The sequence below is a fragment of the Alligator sinensis genome, unplaced genomic scaffold, assembly GCF_000455745.1.
Source record: "Alligator sinensis unplaced genomic scaffold, ASM45574v1 scaffold1021_1, whole genome shotgun sequence".
Classification (NCBI taxonomy): Eukaryota; Metazoa; Chordata; order Crocodylia; family Alligatoridae; genus Alligator; species Alligator sinensis.
The window spans coordinates 1,405,980-1,416,875 of record NW_005842185.1 but is presented as its reverse complement, the minus strand read 5'-3'; the positions used below and the strand labels follow the sequence as shown (position 1 = coordinate 1,416,875).

General features: G+C 41.3%; 1 protein-coding gene across 1 annotated transcript in view; it reads right to left on the bottom strand.

The window, feature by feature from the left end:
- ZFC3H1 (zinc finger C3H1-type containing) overlaps window positions 1-10,774 on the bottom strand; it is a 69,848-nt gene extending 59,074 nt beyond the window's left edge. Inside the window, 2 exon segments of the mRNA XM_025207166.1 lie at window positions 3,587-4,009; window positions 10,747-10,774. Of these exon segments, the coding sequence (XP_025062951.1) occupies window positions 3,587-4,009; window positions 10,747-10,759 (436 nt within the window). The 5' untranslated portion in view covers window positions 10,760-10,774.
- Between the last annotated feature and the right edge of the window lie 122 nt (window positions 10,775-10,896).

The window sequence follows — 10,896 nt, the reverse complement described above, 5'->3', positions numbered from 1 at the left end:
AAGGGGTACGTCGGGGTTGCGCTCGGTGACAGGAAGAAAGATCGATAGGTGATCAGTCTATCGATCGGCAGCCGCAAGTCAGATAACTTCAGAGACACTCTGCAGCGTGCTCAAAGCTCTTCGACTTGGGCGGAAGTCGCGCGGAATTTTAAAAGGCCAGCGAGCCAATTACTAGCCGCCACGTGTGAATAATTTAGCACTGGCCAATAACAGGGCACAAATTTGCATCCGAATAGCGGGAACTCTTTGCACCGTGCATCTCTGTGCTGCAAAGAAGAAATGCATCCTGCAAAGGAAACTGCAAATTGGCAGGAACTCTCCTGCACGCAGGCTCTTAATTGCAGCAGAACACTCTGCCGTGCAAAGGAGCTCTCATGTGGCCAGGAAATTCCATAGTGCCGAGGCACAAAAAATCACTGGGTCGTGACACTTTGTTTTTGTGTAGCAAAATAAATTAATCGCATTTCTTCACATAACGTGCCTCAACTATGATCTTTAAGGGTTTTCTTCATGCCAATTCAACCTAAAATAGGAACAGGTGTCATCAACACCAAAAATGAGTCAAACTCAGATGAGAAGATAAAGGGAAAACAGACGAAGACCACAAAGCAGTCGAGAATATCCTGCAGAAAGCTGTAGAATCTTTGCCCAAAGTGACCCAGGAGTGGTTAGAAATACCAAGCATTTTTTTCTGGAATTTAGAATAGTTTTGTCCAACTAAAATGAACACACAGGAAACCTCAGAATACTCTTGTTTATATTTCTCCATCTCACTAACCCAAACTACACACGATTATTTTAAGAGATACTCATTAATTTTCAGTAACAAGCCACAACGGATGGTTCTGCTCTCAGACCTTTGGGTAACAGCCATGCCACAGGCAGCTCCTAGCTAAACACTTTTGTTTCAGAATGTGTTCCCCTGAGAATGCACCAGAACCCACGGTTTTAATACATATTAGCATAAAGGGTAAAATCCATTTCTGTTTGGTATGCAGTTAATTACCATGCATTATAATTGTTTTGGGGTTTTGTTTTGTTTTTTATAGTGTAAGAGATAGGCTACTGGTCATTAAAAGGTCATTGACAACAGTTTATGTAATCTATTACTTTTAAATTTTTTATGCAATGTGTTTACGTCATCAAATTCAGTGCTATGCATAAATTAAAAATAAGAGTTACACAGCTGAAGAATAGGGTATTTTTTTCCACCAGCAGCACACGTTCCACAACAGGGTTGTCCAACTGGCAGCTTACAGCCTGCATACGATCCTGGAGGGGTTTACCCAAGACTTCCAAGAGCTCACACTGGGCATTGTGCTCCCCCTCATTGAGCTCCTACTTCTGTTGCTGAGGTCTCCCAGCTCCCCATCCCTCTCTCCAGCTTCCCACTTCCTACCCCCAACTCTGGAGGGTGGGAAGGGAAGCTCACAGAATTGAGGGAGCCTGCAGCCAGGGGTACCAAGGGGAGCCTGCAGGGGTGCTAGCTCAGTGAAGCAGTGGGGACAGGGGGAATATGACATGGCACAGGGCACTGAAGCAGCACATCGTCCCCAGCTACCTTAAAGTTGGACAGCCCCCATTGTACAAAACAGAGTTCTTAATTCTTGTTTCTAACCTTCAGAGCCTGTACAACCTATATTTACATAGTACAATGAGCCTTTACACAAACATAAAAAAAGCACACATGACAGAGACCCAACTAATATAATTTACTCAAATCCAGTTTAGAATAACTTTAGGAATAACTATAGTAAAACCAGGTGTTTTGTGTTCACAGTTTATCCTGGTGTAGCTATTTGCTTAAAACAGACAGGTTATTTTACCCATTCTTCCATCAACTGGAGAAAAAGCACTGCACACAATGCTTACCGCATGCAGCAACCTCCAGAGCTGCACGCCTTGCTTCTCTGGATCCCAATGTAATTTACATCAACCTGCACAACCAGCATAAGTTTCACCTGTGTAAGCCTGTTGTATGTCCAGGCCCAGCTTTGTTTTTCTAGTTTAAAAACCTGTTTTGTTTTTAAATATCTCTATTTTTCTTCTTTGCATTTTCTTCTTTATATTCTTTTTACATTTATTTCTTCCTAGATTCTACAGCTTTTTCCACTACTACCAAGATCTGACCATTTTTTGGTAATCTTTATTTATCATTCCAGTTAATTCAGTGGGATAATCTTTTGAATCTTCCCACTTCTTCTCTTTCATTCCCCTATCTAATACCAAAAGGTAAACTCATTTTCCGTACTCCTACTTCAACTCAAGTCCCTTCTTTCAATCTCGATTGGTTCCCTGCCTCCTATCAAATCATTATTCAAGAACATATTCATCTTAGACTTTTAATTCTTAAGTCTTTATTTTCTCCTACTCCTAATGAATCACTCCTTTATACTCTTCCTAGTTTCCCTTATTACTTTGTCTCCCAGATCCATTTTTTATGCTCTACTACAATTAAAAACAGCCTTCCACTTTTCCATCCACCCTTTGATTCCATGTGTTCCCTGAATCTTTCTTACCACTTTCTCCTAATTTCTCCATTGCCCATCCTATATAAACTCAATATTGCACCAAAGGGAAATTCTTAATGTAGATATCAAATCCCTAAACTGAATGAGTAAGATCACCACCAAATTTCAATCCTTCACTTTCAGCTTCAAAAAGGAAAAACAGTGCCTCTGTACACTACAGCTTCATAAGAAGGAAGCTAGAAAGGAGACCAGTAGAAAAACAGTGTTACACAAAAGTCCATGATTTCAGTCATCAGCATCATGCTCAAAACTCAACCATTCTTTACTATGCTGTACCTAAGTTTGTTCTGATCAGACCTGATGAAGAACGTCTTGCATTCAAAAGGTCCATCCCGACTATACAGTTGGTCCAAAAAAAGATATCACCCTAAGAAATCCTTGCCTTTAGCATCATTTCTGGACCAACATAGCTACTCTTACACTACCATAACTATTAATACAGTTAAAAAATACTAATAAATCAAGTGGCCTTGCTTTAGAGAGTGTTCTCTCTTGAAGAGCAAGTAACATATGGTATAATAGTGATTTAAAACAACAAATACAATTTGGGGTTTGTCAAAATTAAAACTACTATCCAGCCAATAGAGGAGCAGAATTAAATAGTTTAATAGGAACACCAGCAAAACTTGCATTCACAGGCCGAGCATCATTCTTAAAACCCATAACTGACCTTTATCTAAACCAGCATAAAAAGGATATTGTTAAAAAAAAATTCTGCATTACTTTACAATATTAAAATTGAAAACATCTGGAGTACTACCATCTTCGTTTAAACTTTCAACATTAAAAAGCAATCATCTCATCTTTCTTGTTCTCTTCGTCAACCCTCTGCACAGACACCTCGCCCTCAAAAACTTCTAAATGGAATGAAGACATTTATCACAATTTTTATATTTTGGATCCAACTCCCAAAATCATTATGGTTTAAAATACACTGAAAAATTCAAGATTTAAAATGTCTAGAGTTCCAGTTCTTACTAGATCCAATATTCTGAAATACCTAGTAAAATGTGAAAGATCTTTTGGCAGGCTAAAGGGAAATATACCATAGTTACCTTGACTAGATTCTCCAAGTTCAGATTTTTGTGACAGTTGTTTTGTTCCATCGTTAAGTTTTTTCAATCTGCTCCTCTCAGCTGGTGTAGTCAGTTTTTGTCTGAGAGGTTTCAGTTCAAATGCCTGAAAGGTTATAACTTGATTTTTCTCCTCAGGAGATACTTCTTTTATAGCATCCTTTGTAATACTGACATCTTCTTCTACAGCTACTTGGTCCTCAGTGTCTGCTGTTTCAGCACCACCTTGATGCTCAGTTTCTTCTTTGTTATTCTGAGCAAGTTTTTCATCTTTATTAATGCATTCAAGCTCAAGTTGAATCTGCTTGTATTTCAAAAGCAGGTCCTCAAAACTTTCATCCACAGAGTTTTCATTTTTAGATGAGTAGTTCTGTTTTCTAGATGGGGATCTTCCAAAAGTTTTGGCTGAATTATTTGTTAAGAAAAATTAAGATTAATACAATTTCTTCCCTTACTATGGCAGAGGTTAAGATGCAATTAACAATAATTAACATTATGAACAGATTAAAATGTGATCTCACATTTCAATTTCACACTGAATGGCACCTAGATACCTGTTACTTTATACACTGTTACAATATATAAAACCAGTACATTGGCCAGATTAACAAATGGGTCAGTTTCATACTGTCAAGTGACTTCTGCCACCCTGCTCAGAAACTCCCTTCATTTATATTTCTTTCATGAAACGTTCTAGATCAAGGGTTGGCAGCCTATAGCCATGGGCCGGATCTGGCCTGCAGATGTGGGGCTTCAGCAGCAGGGAAAAGTCCTAGCTGTGGTAGGAGCATGCCACCACCAGGAGAAGCGACAGTCAGGGCAGGTCCTGGTGCCCACGTACCCCTATCTAATGCAACATGCGTCATTCTAGCCTACAGGCAGTAAAAGACTGCTGAATACTATTCTAGATTTGTTTCTGTAGCTACAAGGAAAATTTGCCTTTTTATTTATTAGATTTCTGTTTATTATTACAGCTTCTTGAATTGCTAAACAAGTATTTCTCCCTCTCCAGGTACAATCTCTATCTTGCTAGAATCACACTGCAGAGATGGATACTGAAGAGGCGCAACACGACAGCTAAATTTGCTCAAACCAAAGTAGTAAAAAAAATCAGACTTCTGGGATTCTCCACAACAGACTCCCTCTATAATTTTGAATAATTAACAACTTCATTCTGACTCAGCTTACCCTCCCATAAAAGACTAAGCTCTAGCCACAGCACAGTTAAGATAATAGCCATTGTGAGTCAACAAATTGACTAAAGACAGGAATAATTAACAATTAAGGGAACACATGAAGCCATGGCTTCAAGATTTGACAACACACAAGGCAGGAATGGAGAACTGAAGTCACTGCCCACTTAGGAAAACAATGTTCTAATTTGCAGTGGGTTGTACACATATGGTAAGGTTTTTCTAGGCAGTGGGCAGCAACCTACAACCCATGGGGCTTCTGCTGCCTTTTGGCAGCTGGGAGGGGGGGAAAGAAGCCACAGCGGCAGCAATGCAGGTCGGGGAAGCAGCAACTGTGGCTGCAGTGGCATGAACCAAGGTGGAAGTGACCACTACTCAGAACAAAGCTTCCTTAAAGCTTCCTCCACTCCAAAATATAGTTGACCCTTGTTCTAGAGCAGTGGTTTTCAAACTGTGGTCTGCGGACCCCAAGGTTCCACAGACTACATCTAAAGGGTCTGTGACAGATAACTACAATCAATCAACAGTATATGAATACCCACATTTACAAAAGTATCCAATTACCTGCAGGTGCACACTTCTCACAAGACAATCACGCCCTCTCTGACCTCTCAGTTCTAATCCTAAAATGCAATTTACAAAACACCTTTTGTAAAAAAGCCTATGAACTGCACTTCATAAATCTACTGGATACAAAAAAAATCATGGCCTCAATATAGACATTGGATTTATGACACATAACAACCTGACTGACATCTGACTCACCAGGTACTTGTCTGAACTTAACATTTACATTTCCTGCCACCCCCCCACCCCTTCCTTCCTCCATCTCTACCCTTTGTTTTCCTAATTTCCAGCTATTTATTTTTTCAGGTTGCCTCTTTTCTACCTTAGAGAACTCATTCCTACAGCAGAATCTTCCTTGCTTACCTTCTGCATTCCTTCACCCATTATTTCTCCCTCATTGCCCTCCATCCCTCCCTTCTCTACTCTTTGTTTTCCTAATTTCTACTTACATACATTCTCACTGACCTCCTGTCACACTTCTAACTTCTTACATTCCTTGGAGATCTCAGAGCAGCAGTCTCCCTATGTCTGAAGAAGGGTGCTTGTGTTCAAAAACTTGCAAATAACTTTGTTCCAACTTAGTTGGTCTAATAAAAGATATCACATCTACCCAAAGAACCTTGCCTGCCCTGGTAAGCATGAGATTTTTACATTAGAATTTCTTTTACTCTAGCTTGAACTAGTTAAGTAAACATTCTGTTGGACTCAGTTTTAATAAATTATATTTAAACAGAAAAAAAAAACCTGTTTCTACCTTCTTTACATGTTGTGACAACTGACTTGAGATGCCCCTCCAATGAGGTTGACCACTGCTAAATCCAAGCTACAATTAAAGTGCAACCAATTTTATTTTTGTAATTATTCTGAGTTGAAATATGGGGTCTATTCAAAATCATAATTATCTTCACAGCATTTCAAAGTCAGGCCAGCCCATTTGATCAAAATAGGCACAAGCGACTTGGTCATATCAGCATGTTCTTAATAAAGAAGATGTAAAGAATCTTTGATAAATATCCTCCAAGAACAGTTTAGCTTAGTCCAGAGAATGTTTCTTATTACTATAACTTCTCAACCCTCAGCACAGTATTTAATCTGGATAATCTCTGTCAAAAAAGCTTAATCACAGAAGGCACACCTATTGTTACTTGAAGTTCTGTACACATTTAAACAGAAATCAAACTTCTTTATAACTGCTGCAGAGAACCTTAAACCACAAGAAGGTTGGTAGTCAGCAAATTCATACTTTTAACTTTTGCCATCTTTACAATTAAGAGAATCAAGCAAGCACCTGTTCTGTTCACCCTACTGATTTGGGGGCATTATCAGACAATTCTTAAGACTGATTTTCTAAAAGTCATCTTGTATGCCCCTTTATAGAAATCTGTTAAATTTAACTAATGTTAACTATTTTGCATCCATTAGGAAACACTAAATCAGAATGAGCAAGTTGTTTTTAACAGATAAACCAAAGCAGGAAAAATATCAAAGGATTCCTATGCAATTCAAAAGGAGTGAAGCTGAATTCTTAAAAAATACAACTTGGATTGTTTCTACAAGTATTACCTAAGATTATGTTAAGGATGGCAGCAGCAGCCAGGAATGCACAGCGATTTAAAAAAAAAAAAAAAAAAAAAAAAAAAAGCATGCTGCAGATGTTTGTCTTCAAAGCACTTTCGTTTTAAGTGCAAAAGGCATATGGGTTGAAGAAACTTTTAACAATTTAGAAAATAAATTGCTGACACACCAAAAAAAACTCAGTCATAAGGTCACAATTTATCTGCAGATAGACTACTACTCAAGATTAATTTATTTTCCTGATTTAAAGTTTCAGAAAGTGTTAGTAGAGGGCACATCTACATTTCTGATACCAGCAAGTAACATGCACACCCAGGCACATGCACACTTTGAAAATCGGCTGTAATTGAAACTAAAAATCAAGCTGTAACCAACCTAGATTTTCTCATGTTCTTTTAAAAATGAGCAATCATTTCCTTCATCATACCCTAGTAGGAGACGCAAGTAAATTGGGTTCTATTCCAGGTAAATTTTGCTAAACTGATCTAGATTCTCTGCAGTACTTACTATACAAAACATTAAATCGCAAGAAAAAAATCGCCACTTTCTAGTCTTTACTGATGTAAATGTCAGGAATTAGGAAGCTTGTTTCATTTCCAAGTCTACCTGCATCTTACTACACAACCTCTGGAAAACAGACAGATGTGACTTGCTTATTTTAAAATAAGCATCCTTGAATAAAAAGCACTACAGCAAAAGCTTTGTTATCCGGCACCCATGGGGAAATCGGGGGTGCCAGATAACAAAATATGCCCATTACCTGAGAGGTCACCTCTCGTGCGGTGTCTGGTACGTCGCCGCCCCTGCTGCCGCATCACCGCCCCTCCCACCATGAGGGGCAGGGAGGGGGGAAGAAGAGAAAGGGGAAAAGAACCGTTATTGTGGGGCCTTGGTAACACAGGCTGCTTTGCCCCAGTCTGTGGGGTCTCGGCGAAATCCAAAGTGCCATGGTGGGCACTTCTGGTTTCGCTTTTACCTTACAAGCTGGCATGCCAGTTAATAGAGCATGCCAGCTTGTAAAGTGACAGATAACACGGCTTTTACTGTATATAAAATATTGACAAGATTAAGACATGCTCACAAACAAGCTAAACAGTTAACTAAAACCTTTTTGTCAGTAAACATTCTCTCTCTCCAAAAAGTCTTGAATTAACTACTATATTTACTCAAATCCAAGAAGAGGATATTCCCCAACCAGCATGAAGAAAAAAAAGCTTCCTCTTAGATTCAAATAACATCCAAAGCTGAAGCACCACCTGCCCCAGGCTGGAACAGCATGTTTGGAGGGGAAGGGACATACAGCTGGGGAGAGCTTGAGTGGTACTGGAAACTGCCCCTCCATGCCTGTGCCTGTTCCCCACTTCCTGCTCCTCTTCCTCCAGCTGTTCTCTAACCCCTTTACCTTCTGCTCCCACTCTGGTACCTCCAGCCCTGATCCTGTCCAGCCAGAGAGCTGCTGCTACTTTTTCCCTGACTGGGCCAGGCTGGGGCCCAGTGTCCCAGAGCTGCAGCAGAAGGTAAGGCGGGAAGGGGTCAGGGAGTGGAGTGGTAGGCACAGACACAGGCATGGGGTGGAAAAGAGGTTGGGCACAAGCTGCAGTGGGAAGCAGGGGCAAGGGACAGGCAACTGGGGCAGACATAGGCACACAGGGGCAGGTGGCAGGCATTGGAAGGGATCAAAGGGCAGAAGTATGGCCCTTCACCCACCACTGCTGCTTTCCCCATCACAGAAGGCGGGGGGGGGTGCAGAATTTAAAGCAACCTTCTAATTAGATTCTATACATGGAAGATTATAACAAATTTATAATTTCCCATATACAAAATCTAATTACAGGGGAAGGATTATATTAACTTCAAAGTCATCTTGGACTTGAGTAAATACAGTATCTTTGGACTTGAAATAACATAAGAGATATCACTTTCTAAGCAGTTGCTCATACATATTTATGGAACACAACCACTTGGGCTTCATTAGAAAAGCATGCCTATTGCTGGTCACCTGTTTCAGCTAGGGCAGCCTAGCAAGAAATGAACTGGAAATATGGATCAGGGGTGTCAAACATAAGTCCCACTGAGTGGATTACTGGTAACTGGGGGCATGACTCAGGAGGGTCAACAGGCCCCACTGGGCATGACCACTGGTAACAGAAAGACAAGCAAGGTCTGTGCTGTCCTGCAGCTGCCACTGGACTCTTCCCATTTCCCTCAACCAAAACCACATGGCAGCTAAACCACTGCAACCATTGGCCCTGCAAATCTAACTCAGGGCCTGGTGAATGTGACACCCTGATACAAATCAGGACAAACTGTAACCTATAGTATATCAGAAGCCTTGGAAAAGAGTTTTTAATCACCATTTCCAAAATTTGACTATATGCTATTTCTCTTTATGCTTCTACTTAAGCTATGGTGCAGCTATACTGGGTGCTAGTTCAGTGGCATCGATTGCTGACACTCATTGCCAGCCATAGGTGATTTTCCAATTTTAGGCCAGGACACAGAATGAACCAAACCAGAATAAGAGAAACTCTCTCTCTGCCCCTACCATAAGTGCTGCGATAGGAAGAACAATTATGTTGATATCTAAAATGCCTAACCTATGCCCCATGTGCAACGTGGCCCACTACAGTGAGGGTTTGTGTGGCTTCACATACAAAAAAAAAAAAAAGACTTTGCTACCTGTAATATTAGGTAAAACTGCACATGAAACAAGCTCCACGTACACAACTCCCAAGGAAAGGTGGGTTATGCAACAGCTACGACCAAGTTGGTAACACAACCTCGGCATTACTAAAAATGGACACCTTAGTACTTCCTCCGTAGTCCAATAAAGGCTATAATGAGTTTACAGAGAGGACAATTGGCTTAATTGTATGTATTACCAATTCCTCACCAAGACCTAACAGACTTCATAGCCTCCTTTCAGGCTGGGAACGCAGCCACACCGGAGCCAGCCCATTAGACCTTGCACGTGCAAGCAGGCTTTGTTGGCTAGATGGAACAGTGAAGGGCTTTTATGTTTGATCAACATTACAGTTCATTTCTTGCTACGCTTGCTACACTAGCTCAAACAGGTGACCAACAGCAGGCATACGTTCATACGTGCTGTCCGTTTTCCCCTACACATTCTTACCCTGTTGCTACAAGGACTATTATCCCATTACTACAGCGACTACGGTCTTATCCTGTTACTTGGATTACAGGTTGTGACACCTTTGTCCCTCTGGTTTCTTTTGCTGGCCTGCCTCTCCTGGTACTCCCCCTCCCTTTCCCACCTATTGTATCACCCCCTCCACTCTGTTCTCTCCTCCAAGCTGCCCTTTTGCAGCACCTGGTGAAATGAACTCAGGTTCACAAAAGCTTGTTCTAAGCCTGTTTTGTTGGTTTCTCTAAGCTTGTTCTCTCTGTCTCATTTAATCTGTAAGATGCTTATCTACCCTGCCTTCTGCCTGGCTTCAGGCTAACAGGACTGACTACCGCCTTCCCTGAACTGAGCCCATCCAGACCAGCACCTCCCTCCCCCGCACCTGGGGAAAGCACACACTGGGGTGAGGGGAAGGATGAAGAGAGGGAGTAGAGGAGCAAGGCACTGCCCCAGCTGAGTCCAGACAGGCAAGGCTTTCATACTATGTGCAAAAGCCAGATGGGGTGGGGGGAAAAAAACAAGACCTTTAGCAATTTAGCAATTAAACTGCTGACACATCCAAAAAAACCAACCCCCACAGTCATAAGGTCACAATTAAGCTGTAGATAGACCACCACTCAAGATGCATTTCTTTTGCTGATCTAAAGTCTCAGAACACATACCTACAAGGCACATCGACACTGCTGTGACTGGCAAATAACATGGCCACACACACAGAGCCAGGAGCCAGGCGGCTTCCCTGCCCCCCCAACACAGAAGAAGGATACACTTCCGCGGGGAGGGCTCCCTCCAACCCTGGCCGCAGCCGAAGC